The sequence below is a fragment of the Pempheris klunzingeri genome, chromosome 2 (assembly GCF_042242105.1).
Source record: "Pempheris klunzingeri isolate RE-2024b chromosome 2, fPemKlu1.hap1, whole genome shotgun sequence".
Taxonomy (NCBI): domain Eukaryota; kingdom Metazoa; phylum Chordata; class Actinopteri; order Acropomatiformes; family Pempheridae; genus Pempheris; species Pempheris klunzingeri.
In genome coordinates, this window is record NC_092013.1 from 28,412,774 (window position 1) to 28,430,907 (window position 18,134).

The following is an 18,134-nucleotide window of genomic DNA, read 5'->3' on the forward strand; positions in this document are numbered from 1 at the left end:
GTCTGTATGATATATCTACAACAACAAATACTCCTTAGTTTACTTCACAGCCTACTTACATCTCTGTCAAAACCTCAAATACCCCCTCCACACTCACATCTTCTAGTGCTATTTGCTCTGTTTCATTCCAGTCCAAACCAAAAGTTGCCCACCCGCATTTTCACATGTGGGAACACTTTCAGAGAGAAGGCCCTCGCTCTGCTCACTGAATGGAGTGATACGAGGGGAAACATTAACTCTTATGTAGTGCTCATGCATCCAGCAGTATTATTCTATCTGCTGACTGATAGACAGATTAAATAAACACAGGCAGGACTACACTTCCAGTGTATACATTCACTGTCACAACTGCAGGGAGAAGTTTTTTCACAGCAGGCCTTCAGTATTTAAGCAGCGCATGAATCCTGGAAAAAGCATTCATAAGAGCAAACTATTTTCATGTTAATATCACTCCCTTCCTGTCCATTTCAGTAACGACAGTGTGTGCACTCAAAACTACTTCTGGTACAAGATAAAATTTACCCAAGCAGCATTTATCAAGCTGGTGTGTTTTTTTCCAGAAGTGGACGATATGTCACTTTTTTCACAAAACAGAATTGCTGCCAACTTTGCAAATTCATGGATCAATTTACTAACTACTGCAGCAATGTATTACTGCAGAGTAAGGCCACTCATGGAAAATGGTCTTTGGCATGGTAACAATTACATTCTCTTCTAGGGAGGAGACGTCTAGTGTTGATGGTTTATCTACGTGATGACTTTTCCACAGTAAAATGTTAATTTGTGTGCAGTTCTCTGGCTGCGTCTCCTCCAACTTAAATTTCTCCAGTATGAATTATGGGTGAATGGGGATGTGATGTAAAAGCACTCTGAGTAGTCAATATGTGACAATATATGACTAAACTAAACTTCCTTTTTTTCATTTTTACCAGCAATGCAGGCGACTCCCTCAGGGTGTAAAAAGGCATTTAGCTTAACTTGCTTAACTCAGAGATGCCTCTTTGGATCTATGAGGCCTTGGATAACAGTAATGTGTCATTTCAATCAATGGTTCATATCATGGAGGGAGGTAAATACTGGAAACACCTCTCGACATTGTGCAACAAAATTCAACAGCAGCACAAACCACAACCTCCACAAAATGACCATAAAGCTGTATTAACACCTCTCTACCAAAGCTTGAATAAAAAGTGCAGTACTAGACTGCATTAGGCTTAGCTAAATGTACCTAATAAACTGCCAACTGAGTGTATTATCACCTTATAAAGTTGTTATGTCTAACAAACAGTAGCCTGTTAACACGTCCAGCAGACATGGAGTGACTTTAGCTTTCATTTGAAGTTGTGTTTCTGGCCACATAAAGAATGTAAGGCCATGTTCAGACTTGCCATTAACACGTGTCTTGGGTAATGTGATCACAAGTGAACAGCTCTAAGTGTGTTAGTTTACACCTGGTGGTCATATCTTACTTCCCTGCTCTATATGCAAATGAATATGTACATCATTTGTACAAACATGTATAAAAGAGTGTCAGCATTTTATTTGAAAAAATAAAATAATGAAAAAAATCTATTTAATAGCAATGTCTCCTCTATTTCCCTTTTTTTTTTTTACAGCTTGTAAGTTTGTGCCTGACGCAACCAAATCACATCATCATGTTCTGTTTAACATCACTATCTTATCTTAAGTATCATAATCCAAATCACATCCATAACATTAACCTCTAAAGACCTGGCGTACACATGCGTGGACATCACATTTTGGGTTATATCACCATAGTAGTTAATTCTGCTTAGCTGGGGCCGTATGGACATGTATGTGGGCAAAATTGTTGATATTTCATATTGTTTATGCACCGTGATTTTCAAAACATGTTCAAAATATGTTTTGTATGTGTTCTAAATACATGCAAAAGCAGTCAGGAACAAAAACTGCTATGTTCAGGGTGGAAATAAAGAGTTTTGCACAAAGGTGACTTTATTGTGTTTTCTGGAAATTAAGACCGATTGTCCACATATGTGGACATCATTTTTCTCTAAAACTACACCATGTAAAAAGATGATGCTTAGGTTTTATACTTATCAGGGTCCAATAAGACCAAATGTATGGGGGAAATAAAAAATGCATATCAAACAAGAGCTCGGGTCTTAAGAGGTTAACTAGTCTCTGGAAGCACAGAGCCAGGTTCTGGTGATGTGGGCTGTCAGATCCATGGAAAAGAGGCGTTCATTAACAAGGCTCAATATTGGCAAACACAGTCAGTGGAGTAGGGAGACAATTCTGTGATGGTTGGTCACTTTGAGCGACCCTTTTCACATTACACACACCATTTAACACAATGTTTATTTCAAAAGTATTGAGTAGTGCAGCATTTATTTAGTATCACAAACTACACAAATAGTAAATACTGTTACTATGATGGAGAAGAAATGTAAGTATTTTCTTTAGACATGTATCGAAGGAAGAGTAAAAAGTATACAATAATACTCACTTAAGTAGAAAAATCTCAAATCTAAAAGATTAGGTCTGATGATATTCTAGATTTTCTTATTTCTAATCCCACAAAAAGGCAAAAATCAATGACTCACACTATATAACATTACCGTGCTGTCCTGCTGTATATACCCAATGTGTATTGATCCGCAGCTGAAAATAGTCCCCGACAAATACCTCCTGTATTTGTTACCTCCTGTGTGAGTTAGGTTTGCTAAAAACTACTGCCCAGCTGTATGTATGCAAGTATGCAGTATGTATGTTTTTTTTTTTTTTTTTTATTTAAAGATTTATGTCTTCTGGAGGAACAAACTGGCTGGAGAGCTAAAGACAGGGTAGTGAAGTAGGAAAGTATAGAGAGAAGAACTGACTGCATTCTTGGTTTAGATTGTTCATGGGATATGTCAACGAGAAGAAACATGTAGAATATCACCGGTCTTACCCATAGGAAATACATTTTGGTTTCTAGGAAGATATGCATACGACATGATACGAACCTGACCTTCACCTGAGAGAGAAGAGGTGACATCACACAGAGCTTTATGAAAGGAATGTAGCTAAGTATACAGATGCTATGTGCATGCTTGTTACTGCAGCTATAACTGCCATAGAGTAATTGGCTGTGGTTGACTAATGCCCCAGGCAATGGCCTCCACCATCAGGAAGTGGGAGCCCAATCAGTCGATGCATTGTTTAGTATCACAAGACCTGCGTTTTCCTTCTTCATGAGTGACTGCATCCAATTAAAAAGTGTCTCGATCTCTGGACAAACTGCTCCATTGCACTTTCATTCTGTTGTCATGGCTGTATGTGTTTGTTGTTGTTCACTTAAACAGCAGCGAGTGGTATTGTTCAGGGTGCTGGACTGTTTTGTTACTTTGTGCAAACCCTGCTTGAGGGAGACGGCTTAAGGGACACATACGAGCATTGTGAATCGCTCCAATTACTGCCAATGGTACCACAACAAGGAGTGGCAGCCCTTACCTTCACACATGTGTCCATCTGTCATCAGCGAGAACCCTGGGAAGCAGGAGCAGCGAGCCCGGCCTGCCACCACAGCACACTGCTGACTGCAAGGACCATTTTCTTCAAGACACAAAAATATGAGCAGCATGATCACAATTATGTCCGGATTCCACACAGCTACGCCTCCAGGACAGTCATTCACTCATAATGTCTTAAATTCGTCATCCTTGTGCCGTTTGTCTGCTGTCCTGGTAATTCATTGCCCTGTTGTCATGCTCCCCCAGGCTCCTACAGACTCCGCCTTCACACCCCCACACTGATCATCACTCCCTGCAGGAAGGAGCCTCTCATGAGCCATCACATTCAACACAACAGAATCAATTCTCTCTATTTAACAGCTCGATAGTCCTGTCACAAAGAGGCATGGGCCAGGAACTGTTTCCCCACAATTTCTCACCAACACATTCCCCTCTAAAGCTCTGCAGTGGTGAAGTGTCGGAAGGCCGCTCAATATATTGATCAGGACATTCTTATGACTAACAATCAGAGAAACTTTGAAGGAGCAGGGCTTTTGTTGGAGCCTGGAGTAGCTTGAGGGCTTCCACTACTGATCTCCTCCTGACTTGATCAACACTCAGCTCGCAAAGCTGCAGCAGCGTAAACACAGCAGATCAACTATGATAGAACATCAGTAAAAAGTACATGCGGACAGGCAAGTGTCCCAGTTTTTACTCGCGGCCATGAGGGACTTGTGTGCCTCAGGGCAGTCAGACGGCACTCGGACACATCAGGTCAGCCCGGCCTACCTGCTTTGTTTCAATGAAAGCAGAGCTGATGTCTTAAGCAGATGTATCCGGCCAACTGGGCTCTAGGCTGGAGACACCAGTGACTGCTTGTGCACTTCACCGCCTCACATGTAACACTCTCTAAAGCCCCAAACACTCTCATCACCCACAACACATAAAGCTGTAACAGAACTTTAGCCAAGGAGAGGGTCCACGGAGAGGAGTCCCACAGTGAAAAGTGAATATTAGAACATAATCATGTTTCATATTTCTATTAATGCATTAAAAACCTTCATACAGTTGGTAATGCAATTTTGGGAAATCATCTGTAAAGCCTGTGGCTTACTTGCTTAAAAATGGGTCACCTTGAATGAGGTTACTTACAATTCAAAGTTACAGAATTTTAAGTTATATATATTGCAAGGACGACTGGCTATTTAGAGACGTTTAATCCTTTTCCTTTTTCTTGTTTTTTGGTCACAATAATACATTTAATCTAGCCTGACTGTCTGGAGACACAACATATAGTTCACAATAGTTGAATTTAAATATATATTGGGAACGGTAGGCCAGATGAAATTATGAACTGAACAACAAACACAAGATGGTCTTAATCATCATTGATTGATTGACATGTGGTACATGGACCTCACCACCGCGGACAAGCAAAACAAAATATCACAACCAATAACGTGTCGAGGTTCCATATATGACATATATGTACAATAGTTCAGCATCGAGGGGGCGTGGCCATGGCAACTCCTGCGCCCTGTCACATGACATGCATTTAAGTGTAATGTTGGCTTTACCTGCACAAGGACTGAGGTAAGATGGGCTGGTTGTGCTGGTTGTAGTTGTGGTGGTAGGAGTTTGTGTTGGTACGACAGCAAGACTGTCCTCTCTGACTCTGTTATCCTCATCAGGACTCACTGCACGTGGAAACAAAAAACCCAACAGAGACCAGAAAGAACATCTCAGTTTATGAAGCGCTCCAGCTAGGTGAAGGGTTAAACGACAGAAAAGAAATTTACATCTTCAAAAATCAATTAATCTACTGCAGAATGAATAAAGGCAGGTTGACTCACATTCTCCTGAGATATGAAACCAACACATTAACTGAAATTAGTAATATTCTACATATTTACTTAATTACACTGATGCCAAATGTTTTTGTCATCAAACTCTTTTTTTCTACAGCAGAGAGGGGGCTGGGAATAAATCATCTTTCATTAGAGGCTGTAGAGAATTTTGATGAGCCTGTTTAGATGGCTCTTGCTAACATGTATGACGATGACATCTGTTCCTGGTTTAACCACAGCATAATCATAGTGCAATGACCATACATTGTACATAATACAACAAAAACCAGATGACTTAAGTCAGAGAGCTTATGTGTGAATCCACCTTCCAAGGTGAGTAACAGTACCTGGTGCACAGGAGTGTCCATCCTGCTGCAGGATGTAGCCCTGGTGGCAGCCGCAGCGGTAGGAGCCCCAGATGTTGATGCATGTGTGCTGGCACAGCTGGCCCCAGTAGAGCTGACACTCATCTACATCCTCCTGCTCCTCCACCGCATTTGCAGCTTCATCTGTGGCACTGATGGAGAAGGCCTCCTTGGGGAACTTGCTGTCTGATACTGGAAGGAGAAAAGGAAAGAATGGGGGGGGGGGGGGGGGGGGCTCAGATTAGATACAGCACCAGATTGTCTGTATAATTTCTCCCAAACACTTACCTCATGAAACTGACTTACAGACAAAAATAACACCTGCTCCTGCTTCACATTTACATTTAGAGTGTTTAAGTGCAGCTTTTACCCAGAGCTTCAATTCCTAAATTACTGTCATTACAAGAAACCACGAGTAACAAGTGCAAAGGTCAGGAGCTTACTGGTGCTTTTGATTAACTCTTATGACCACAAGACAATAATGTGTGTGAGTGAAATGCTGGGAAGAGAAATGTACAAAAAAGTTTTCAGAGAGCAATTTGATTGAGTAGAGAGGGAATATCATTTAGCAGAGAGGGAATGATATGAGGCACTTTGTGAAATAACAATTTTTTTAGCTTAATGGTCTCATTACTGCACATATCACACTGTCTCTATCACAGTTGTTCACTTGGCCTCTAGTTTAGTTAATGTATACATAATTTAACCTGTGTGCTGCATTACCTCAGACAGACTACATGCTTTAAATCAATTCTCATTGGTTCAGTGCGCACACTGTAGTGTCGATTGGCCGGTCATGATCTACACTGAGCCAAAGACACACAGCACTGTGCGTGAACATGTCAGCTCATCATGGATACACTCATTCCTACATCAAGGGGTCCAGTTGTGGGCTTTAAGTAAATTTATTTCTCACAGTCATTACCTGGGGTTTAAATTCAGAGGAGCAAGGCGATTAAATGTTTCCTGTTTTAATTAAAAGGCAGTGAGTCATAAGACTGAAAACATATCCCCCATGGAAATAATTACAGTGCATCTCATCCATATTTTTTATCCATAAAACACTGCAAAAGTCAAGGCATCCATCATGCATCCTGAGAGAGAAAGAGTGCGTGAGAGTTACACACACACTAACTGAGAGGTTGAACAGTTTTTGCAGCTCTTAAACCTTTCACAGCTTTCCGCAGGTTAATTGATTCCCACTTCAGAATGACATCATTCAAATTTCCACTTTAAAGCTGAAGGAAATGAGCTGCAGTCGATGGTTAGAACAGAGCCTATTAAAGCGCGGGATTAGGAGGAATTCCTCTGATGTTGTGAATGAAATAACAGGCTAAGCGAAGCAGTGAGGAGACTGACCTTACCTCACCATCATACTTGGATACAACTATTTCCATTAAAGGACAACCACGAAGGCTGACTAATAATAAATTGCAATTCCATGCTGTGTCCGGTCCCAGTGTATGAACAAAAAAGCTGAACAAAGGTATACCGTGTCCTGAATCTTGGGAAAAACTCTTGAGTTACAACCTTTTCTAATTTGATGCCACAGGAGAGTAAACTAACACACTAAGAAATGTGATGTCATTTCACCCATCACATCTCTGATGTAAAACATGCAAATCCCAGCCCAGGATGCTTACAGCTATGAACAAGATAGAGGTCAGATTCGAAGGCCAGTGCACTAAACAGAACTAGAAGTCTTCACAAACAAACTGATTCATCCATGTTTTGCAGACACGAGGAGATGCGGAGAGTATTAGAATGCTTTTGCATTGATGCATGTTTATCCTGAGCTCAAGCTGCATGAAAACTCATTGATGCAAATGTCACTGGCATTAGGCACTTGATGGATCAGAGACAGAGGAAAACTTTTCTGGCACAAGTAGATAGACAACAGCCTGAGCTGCCATCTGTTCCTGATTCATCACAGCTTGCATACATCTTTTCCCATTACTCTGAATGGTAACGTGACTCCTGACCAATCATCTGAGAGCATCTGTCTTTTGGATGATCAAACTATACATACTCTACCTCTGACACAGACTTCAATGAGGACAAAAGAGTGATGGCCCAACCCAGAGCAATTGAATATTCTAGTACAATGCAAAGTTTGGTGATATGCAATATGTTTTGTACAATGACAAGGGTCAAAATGAACATGAACATGGCAGTTTGGCAGCCTAGTTAACTGGTTTACTTTAATAGCAGTACAATAGTACATCTAGTCTGAAGACTCCGGTGTTGTGACAGACAAAAACCAGTTACATAGAAGTTACTCACAGCTCCACAACATTAAACTAATGGCCAATTGTGGTAAGGCATGCTTAAGAAAAATCTTGGAAGTATTAAATCATGTCCTTTTTATGTTTTGGGGGAATTTTTGCTCTCTCTTTTCCTTTTGATTGGCAGTAACATCCAGAGCCTCACCACTGTGTGTACAGTGTGTATCAATACAATATCATAATATAATATAAGGTACATTGAGCTTGTTTGAGATGAGCCAGGACTGTACAGAATCAATCACCAGCAGTCACTGCACAATACATGCTGTTCAGTTTTCTGTATGACTTGCTCAAAACATCAGCATCAGCAAGTCAGCTGCAGTTTTTACTTGCTCTCCACCAGCTCCATGGAGGATGGATGGATGGGAACAATGATGGTTGATGACTCCACAGTCCCCTGATCGTCCAACTATGGCTGACGTAAGTATCAATGAAAGAAACCTATGTCTTGTATTCCCCCTCCTTTTGTTTCCATGTATGCAAGTAACTGTAAGGATGTTAACATTCTATTTATGCTTTGAATTCATTCCTTTGTGAATGAGTTTTGCATGGTGAAAGCTAATGGCAGTGAAACTGCTGTGTGCAATAGGTAACAGATACCTTCTCTGGGCATAGCAGTTGGTCTGGGCATCTGCTTTCTCCTCAGTGGTATCTGGCTCGGACCTTCCTCTTCCTCGCAGCAGGTGAGGAAGACGTGACCACATGGGTAGCCCAGGTGCTGGTGGGCATCGCAACCTCGTCCTTCTCTGCGCACCCGTAAGCCAAGGGCACAGCAGCTGCAGCACACCTGCCCATGCAGACACAACAGCAGAGCCTATTAGGAGTGTGCCACTGGGGTGCCCTTCACATCTCTAATCACCTCCTCTCTTTATGGCCCTCCACTTTTAGCCCTGTTTAGTAAACAGCAGAGGAGGGGGAGACATAACAGCTAAACAGGCAAGCAGGCTAGTTCATCCTATGAACACATTGGGACTTCAGCTGCTGCCTCAAGCTGAACCACATGTCATGCAAAGAAAACCAGACTTTCACCTTTTTTTTTTTTTTTATTTTCCTCCAAAACAATGACCTGGCACAATGATTTGGCTCAGCTGCCCCAACACATGAACTGCTGGCTCGAGAGCCAAACCACCGGGTTTCCTCTTGGAGAAACGGGGAATGCTATTTGAGCCGACTCTGAGCAAAAGCACGATTCCCATTTCCATATGGAAGCATTCACAGGTCTGAAGGATGCATAGAGAAATGGGAGACTTTGGCAGTTCCTCACTAATATATTTCAACCTGTTTGCCAATAAATACAAGTAAACTGTCTGACCTTTACAAAAGCCTCTCTGTTGGCACAGGTTTCTGAAACTGAAATCTCATGCTGGCCAAAACAACAATGCATTCCAGGGGATGTTTAAACAGTTTTAAGTCAAAAACGCACTGCCGAACTCAGTTTTTGCCATGTTATTGTGGCGCTCCAAAGGGTTCGCAGTACTTGACCACTGCCCACGGTTTAAACTTAGACTGTCCAGTTTTGTCTTGAAACATACAAAAGACATTGAGTCATACCTGACTCACAAAAACAGTTCATACTCTAGAGGAAGATGTAACTACCTTTAATCAAGAAAATGTGTGAGCCATCCACACACGACGCCAAGTCTTTTAGTCATGACTCAGTGTTCTCCTTCTGGACTCTTCCCTGTCATTTTCCACTGCATGCTATCTAATAAAGAATATGTGGAGGCTGTCTTTTGAAACAGGAGTTTTTATGGTGGTGAGAGGGTGATGTACCTGGTAGGAGTCATCATTGCACCGGTCCTCCATATCCACTTCACAGGTGTCCTGTGGTGTCCCTCCTCTTGCTGAAGTCATACCTGACACACACTGGCTCTCCCTGACAGAGCTGAGGCAGCACTGCTTCTCTGCAACACTGACACACACACACACACAAACGCATATAAAATATAAGATGTTTTCTACCTCTTCTCATGAAATGATTGTGACAATGTGATTTATTCTTGATAAATAAAATGTATATCTTCTCAACTTTATTGATCAAACTCTTCCAAACATATCACAGTGAAACTTAAACCACAATTAACCTTTGCAAACTGTGGATTCAGGCTTTAACAAAATTGGGGGTATTGAACAATTATTCCAACTTTATGGGCAACAGTGTATATATATATATATATATATATATATATATCACAAAATGGCAGAACAGCGCTTTGAGAGCTTTATTGTCACTTTATTGTCTAAACAGACTAGACTGAATTAAACTACAACCAGAGCAAGATAGATAACTGGTAGACATGAATTGGCAGAGGAGAAACCAAAGCGATAAAAAGAGAGTTATAAGAATAAAGATAAGTGAAGTTATTGTACACACTTAAGTCAGGCCTTTCAAATCTGTCATCTACACCATTACCCTAAGTTTAGAACCCAGATTAGTTGAGTCACTGTAATTCATAAGAGCATGGTTCTGTTGCTGTGGCTCCGTTGATCACATTTTATGTAAGAGTATGATTTTTGCAGTTTAAGTAAGAAGTCCCCAGAGTTACCACTCATTTATTGTTACTGAAATATATTTCTGAGCAATTCATATAGAGCAGATTCTGTTTGGAACAGATACTTGGCTGGTTTAAGTAATGATTCTAAAAATGACTATCCTGGTTGATAAAACACTTCTTGTCTACTAGGGCCAACCAACATACTTCGAGCAACTCCACTGCCAGAGATGCAACAGAAAAGTAGCAACAGATGTATCTGTGTGCAGCACAGACAAATAAACTCACTTTACAAAGATGCTTTACATTTTTTCAGTATAGAAGACTACGGTAGCCAAGGGCAAGTGCCCCTCATAAATGTGAAATAAGTCAGCAGACCCCACCAGACACATGGAAAAGCTTATATATCAAGATACACATATAAGTTTATATAGAGAGAGAGAAAAGAGAATGCATTGAACATTGAATTGAAAACTATTGCTGAAAAAATGCAGAGAGTTAATAGCATCAAATAGTATAATTCTAAGGGGAGATTGTGAAAATGTAGTTGTCACCCGAAGGGCCTTATAAAAGGTAGATTTTAGCCCCTTTTAGCCCCACAAAAACTGGATACTAAACTTGCCATAATGCTTCACAATTAACTCGAGCATCTCCCATTACACTTTACCTGCCTAATACATCATTCAAATGCCACAACTCCAGATTGTAATGCAGGTTTTCTGATTAAAACTGTAGTTTAGTTCTGTGAAAATGTAAAGGGACCAAGTGTCTGTCCTAACAACACAATGGTGGTTGTTTTACTCCACCCACCTCTGACACTTGACGCCTGGTCACTTACCTGCATACAGAGTGTTTGTCATGGTCCTGCAGTGGCATGTGGTTGCAGTGGTGATTTTCTGAGGCCCATTTCTGGCCAGCAGCACAGCAGCTCTGCAGCAGGTCTTCAGCAGAGGCACCTGGACCTGCAGCCCAGAGACACGCAGGTATGCATATATCAGCACACAGAATAAATGATTGAATAAAAACAGTTCTGCAGTAAATCCTCTGTGTCTGCCCAGCTACAGTGTATGGGACAGACAGAAGCCTGAACAGTGACGTGAATACAGTAAGCAGTCAGCCAGAAACATATGGTAGACTGTACCAGGCCTCAAAGGCGCCTTTAGGATTTCAACAGCTGACTAAAGAGGTGCAGTCACGTTACCAGAATACAGTAGCCCATTTTATGATTGGGAGTTTTTTTACTCAGGTCTGGGGAAAGTTAAGAGTTTATTCTATAAATAGTTTTTGTGAGTTGAATGGCAGGATGGTTTGAACCTTTTGAACCTTTTTCTGTATGGAGTTTGTATGTTCTCCCCATTCTTGCGTGGGTTGGCCCTGTGATTAACTGGCCACCAGTCCAGGGTCTCTCAGGCTAAGTCAGCTGGGATTGGCTCCAGGCCCTCCCCCGAGCCTTAAGGATAAGACGTATAGACAATGGATGGATGGAAGGAAGAAGAACAGCACTCCACAGATATAGTTGCGAACAAGGCACATGACAGACTTACAAAGAGTCAACATGAACATCATTATGAACATATAGGCCATAAGCCACAATGGGGCAGAAAGGTGGAAGGGGGTAGTTGGGGTGTTCAACGTCTACAAAGTCATTTTCTGCATAGACATCTTGTGGTAACAGGCAGCTGAGTCACTTCAAATGCTTGGATGGACATGAAACTCCCGGTTTAATCATCAGCGCAACTGATGAACTGCTGTATGAAGTATTTAGTTCTAGGCTACGGGTCCACAGCCACACACCCACACACGCTCGGGGGGGTTGAAATTAGGCACAGTGGCGCTTTGAGCGGGTATAATGTTTACCCTGGTCATTATCTTGGTTCAGCATGTTAGCATACGAAATTAACGAAACGTACAGCTGAGGCTGAAGGATATCATTACTGTAAGAAATGGTTAATGAAACTGACATCAGATGGCCATTGTCATTATTAAGTAGCCATTTTAGTCATTCAGTAAAAGAATAACTAAATAAAATCCCAGTAATGGCTCCTCTTCAAAAATATCTCCATTTTGCCATCCACTTAATAAGAGGAAAAATGGCATCGTTTCAGTGTCATCAACTGAAGGAAATGAGCATAAAACATGTGCTACACCAGCAGCCCATTAAATCCCCATAATTGAATGAATGCGCATTATATTTCTAAACCTCAAATTTCTATTTATGCAAAAAAAAAAAAAGACTGCAGAGCGTCTACCAGTGAGCCCGGCTGCTCTGCATGGAGCTCGGTCGGCGGATGAACACACCATGAGGCAAGCTGCTGCTGTTGCAAGTTGGCACTATAGAGCGCCAAGAGCTCGTCATCCTCCCCATCGTCTCCACGTCAGACCCAAAGCCGTCTCACCCTGCTGCTTTTATCCACATATTAACATGAATGCTGGAACACACACACACACACACACACACACACACACACACACCAACTTTTCTCTGTGCCCTTTGAAGAAAAGCCACTGACAAAGAGCTTTTGTTTTTCAGCTCAATAAACCTTAGTTGGCTTATATGCAGTACAGAACATTTGCATATTCTTCATATTCACACTGCTGTGAAATGTAGCTTTGTTTTATAACTTTGAGGACATGAACCTAATCTATGTCAACAAAACACAGGAGATGCAAAAAATTAAGTCTCGTACTGCTCTGATATTTAAAAGCACCCAGTCATGAATACACTTGTGCTACACACACACACACACACACACACACACACACACGCAGTGTTCATTACACTTCAGTGTGAAAATTCCAGTTGAAAGACGAAGCTTATTTTTTGTAATTAAAAACTGCTCCATCAGAGAATTTGCTCCACAGGGTATCAAAGAATTGTGATCAAATTTAGCACTTTCCGGCATATGTGTTATTTCCTTGATGTAATATCCATTGTGTTCACCTCGCAGTATGATACGTCTAAACTATGCTAATCCCATACTGCACAGTGTACATTCAGATAAAAAAGAGCCATAGAGCCAGGAATGCCTTAAATAGCTCTGCTTTGAGCTTCACTTTGAAACTCCCTTTATTTCACTTTGCTGCATTCAGTCCCAGCCCAGACTCCTTTAAAGCTCAGTAAACAATCATTTAAAGCAAAGGCTGTCTGCAGCTTACTGTGCATAATTTATGAGCACTGTCTTCAGAAAATAATGTCAAGTGGAGAGAGGACGTTTGAAAGTAAAAACAACTTCTTATTTTACCCCCAAAACATTCATGTTTCACTATGTAAAGCATTATTATTGTAAAATTCATGTGCTTGTTGACAGCCTACTTTTAAAGGGCTTCATCTCGAACAGTAATGGCTAAAGTGGATGTATCCATGTTGCAATCTGTGAGATCTGCGTCTAATCCCAAGAACGAACAAGCTAAGCTTTGAGGTATGTTTCCTTTCATTGTTACAGCAGCTTTGAGGACAGATGAATAAAGGCAACAGGAAAAGATTGCTCACAAAGCACGTTCCCAGGTTTTCTGAGCACTTTCAAGATGCAAAAACATCCTTGCAGTCTGATTTTGTAAAAAGGAAAAATAAACTGTGGGACTGTCACAATTGCACAGGTTCATTACTTCACACTGACGTTAAATGGGAAAGTTGGATGCAGTGTAATTTCCCACTGTTGAGTGAAGTATGTTCCAGGAGTGCTTGCCAAAGACCAAACATGAGGTTCAGCAGGAGAGGCGGATAGGGTCAGATGCAGCTTAACACTCCAAAGTAGCCTATTAATTACTGGGGAAAAAATGGAAAGTAGCTCCGAAACCATACTTTTGTAAATTGCTATCGTTGAAAGTGTCAAAATGGTTGCCAGGTTAACAGCACTGCGTCTTTTTCCAAACTGCATGAATGTAGCAGATAGACCAAAAATAAGAGATATCTGACCACTGCAGGGGCTCCCATGGGGTTTGACTGGACTGATTAGCCCAGCCTCACACTGCTCACCCATCATTTCTCTGTCTGGCCAAACACAGACTTGTCTCACACCACACTGAGAACACATGTCAGACACATCTGCACCACCTGACAACATGCAGACAATGTTTGCAGCCACTAAAGTCTCCATATTATGGACACTCTTGCTGCTAATGAGGTGACAATGCATTAATTTGCTGATTTATCATGCTGATATAGAGCTGTCCAGAGGTATGGCAATTATTGTTGACCACTTCTGATATGATGGAGATTCTTCTCTGGATGAACTTATAGGAAACAGGGACAGTTTGCAAAGTTGTATTTTAATGGATAGTTTGGATTTTGTTAGTGGGGTTGTATGAGGTATAAGTAGTTACTATATTCTGTACAGCAGATGGCAATCTACACATCCCCTATTAGGAGAGGCAGGCAGGACGCTGAGCAAAGTACAGCTGTGGATGGGGGGAGCAGAAAAATGTGCCTCAGCCCACCTAAAAAATGATCGGTTTTAGTTCAAATAAGCAGTGACTGGAATATGTGGAGTGGAAGGAGAATACACAATATAGCTTTTGGTTACGCTCTCAAACTTGGCAGTACCAGTCTAGTTTAGCTAGGTTGGGTCAGCTTCAGGTCTCAGTTTCAGCCTGTGTAGTCCTCTGGCCAGTATCTATACACTGTTCAAATAATGTTCATGTATTTCTTTGGTCCACGGGCTTTGAGAAGATGTTAAGCCTCTGTATGTTCATGCATAGAATGCATTTCACTCACTAAGTTTTTATGTCTGTGTAATATTTCCCATGAGTGGAAAACATTTCCAGCCAGGGATCACACTCACTGCAATCATTTCTATTTGGCAGACAGGACAATTTTTAAGCGAGGCTGGAAAGACAGGTGTATTTTTACATAAAAGATTGCTTTCAGTCTGCTTTAAAAATAGTTGCTTCCTGTACAAATAGCCAGACAATCAGCCAGTGTTGTTGTCTCAGGTGGAATCTCTCTCCAATGTCACCTGGTGAACAACAGCATTGTTTTTAGTCGCACTTGTTTAAGGTCAGTCCAAACGTTGTTGGATTTCTCACATCTACACAAACTTTTACCATGACCACAGCTACATGCAAGTAACATTTCCGTCCCACCTTTCCCTTCACTCTAACCCCTAAGGTCTCATCTGTAAAGCAGATGGGAATATAATGAACTGTAGGCGTGAGAGAACTGTCCTTACAATGAGTCAGGGCTTGTCCATGAAAAGTATGTTTTCACTAAAATAGAAAAATAAAGGCCTGCGCAGTACATCACTGTCCTCTCTTTGTCTCACACTCTGCCCTCCTCAGGGGTAAAGCCAGAAACCTTTTGCCTCTTGTTTCTGAAACAGAAGAGCCTGTGGCTTTGTTGTTGCTCTCAACAAATTTCCCTCTTTGCCGAGAAATGCTAATCTCCTGCAATGCCCAGCGTGCCCATCCGGCCTCCCACCACCAGTCAGCCCTTTTCATGTCTGGCAATCTATCAGCCCCAGACACCCGTCAACAGCAGCCTGTCCACAGCGGCACCCTGGGCCCGGCTCCAGCTGCCTCATGAGAAATGTCTGCTGCTGTTTTTCTCCAAATATGAAACAGCAGGGTGGCTCAAACAAAAAAATCCAAGTCAATCTTCCAAATTTGGCCACCAAACTTTATTTCAAACCAAACATTTTGGTTAAGTTAATGAGGTCTACAACTGATTTAGTGAAAATGTCGTAAAACGCCACCTTGCATTGTGTTAAATGGTTATTAAGCTCTAAACGTATTCACACCATAGGTAAGTAATGAGTAATTTCCTTTATATTCTGGGACATCCTCTCACTGCCAGGCTTCATTATGCTCAATTCTGCCAGCATCAGGAAAGATCATTCTGCTAAAAATCCACCAGCAGAAGCAAGTCTGGATGAGATCTGAGCTGTGGACCAGACACAGCCTTGAAAGCAGAGTTTCAAAGAGCTGCCTTCCTGGCAACAAAATGCCAGACTCTCTTTCAGATCGACCTCTCACATCTGCCAGTTATAGCTGCCCCACTGAGGACAGATCTGGTCCTATGCTGAAAAAATGAAATAAATGCTTTTAGAATACTTTTCCAAAAGAAAAAGAAATTCTTCATCAGTCAGAGGACACACTTCCTGGCATGAGCGAAAAATACAGACATCAAACTCCTAATATTCTATTCGGAAACCGGTAATAGTGCCTACTGTTTGCCAAAGTACCTTTATAGAAGTTGAGAAAGAAAGGAGACGAGATGAAAAGAGGGAGACAGGACTGCAATTACATGTGGTTAGCTTAGCTTAGCATAAAGACTGGACGCAGGGGAACAAGCTAGCCTGGTTCTGCCTCTAAAGCTAGTTCACATGTATCTTTCTTGTTTGTTTAACCCTAAAAACAACAATTTGTGGATTTAGATGTAATTCTTAGTAAGAGACCCAAACCAAAACTTTCCCTCACCAACTGTATTTGGCAACCCACTCTTTGGACTCTACAAAGAAGTAGCTGGCAGATGGTAGTTCCAGCACATACAAACACAAAATCACATTTTATATTTGTACAGATTCAACAAACAAGATGCAATGAGTTCTGATCATTTCGACTTTAGATAGGACCAGATTACTTGTGCCCATTTGCTCAAAGTAGGGTTGGGTGCCAAACGCTGTACTTTTATGGGTAACAACTGAATTACGCCAGTAACGCCAAGTACCAATTCACGTTTAATCACTTGGGCAAAGAGAGTAGGCTAGAGCAGTGTTTCAAACACAGCTGGAGTACGGAGACATCTAAAACATGCAGCGCAGTGGGCCTCCAGCACCACGACTGGGAGACGCTGGGCTAGACTTTACATTAGAGAGAAAGAGAGAAAGCAAGACTATGACCTCCCAGCAGCTAGTTCAAGTACAAACACTTGGTAAGTCAAGAGTAATCCTAAGTGTGATTACACTTTTCAAAGCCAAGGCAACATGTCAAACCTGAGGAAACACCGAGTCAAACATCAAATATATCTAAAAACTGAGGGGTGGACCATGTTTGATTGCCGGACAGCCAAGTCTCCTGCACCACGCCTGCAGCCTGCACAGCGTTGGACAACAAAACTAAGCAACTTATTAGCTTGTTAGATAAGTTGTTGTTGGAGATAGCTGGTCTTCTTTCATGTCTTGGTTGATATTGGCTAAGCATTCTTTAAATAACAATGTTAAAATTGGGAAGACCAGTACTAGTGCTGGTCCGGATATGGGTACCTGGGATTTGGTATACTGACTTCCAGGTACCCATACCAGTTGAAAAAAGAAGTGAATAAACGTAATTTATGTAGTCTATTTATGTAGTCTAAAATGTTGCACCTAAACCAAATCAGATGCAGCATAGTGTTCAAGCTGCTGGTGGGTATTTAAAATGCAACAAAATATTTGAAAAAATGGACAAGGTTGCTAAGATTTCTGCCACCACAGTGAATGGAAGACAAAGGAAGTGAACAAAGTGTTTTCAATTGAGCTACTTTACAGTTGTGCATGAAATAGTCACTATGACAACTGGTGATTATTCAGAGTAATGAGAATACAATTTCTGGAAATCGTTATTGTTATTGTTGACTTTTTTAAATGCCTGTGCATGCATGTTCAGTGCTGTGAGCACCACAGACAAATTCCATTTAGCTCTGTTGTATTGGGATGGAGGCAAAAATATTTCAAAACTTGGGCACATAAAATTA

General features: G+C 41.4%; 1 protein-coding gene across 1 annotated transcript in view; it reads right to left on the reverse strand.

Annotated features, from left to right (window-relative positions):
* The window catches only part of fbln2 (fibulin 2), a 52,864-nt gene that overhangs the window by 20,755 nt on the left and 13,975 nt on the right, over nucleotides 1–18,134 (reverse strand). Inside the window, exons 2-7 of the mRNA XM_070839351.1 lie at nucleotides 11,304–11,427; nucleotides 9,747–9,885; nucleotides 8,574–8,760; nucleotides 5,671–5,880; nucleotides 5,054–5,173; nucleotides 3,478–3,579 (exon numbers count right to left, since the gene is read on the reverse strand). Coding sequence (XP_070695452.1) covers nucleotides 3,478–3,579; nucleotides 5,054–5,173; nucleotides 5,671–5,880; nucleotides 8,574–8,760; nucleotides 9,747–9,885; nucleotides 11,304–11,427 — 882 coding nt within the window. The remainder of the gene's footprint in view (nucleotides 1–3,477; nucleotides 3,580–5,053; nucleotides 5,174–5,670; nucleotides 5,881–8,573; nucleotides 8,761–9,746; nucleotides 9,886–11,303; nucleotides 11,428–18,134) is intronic.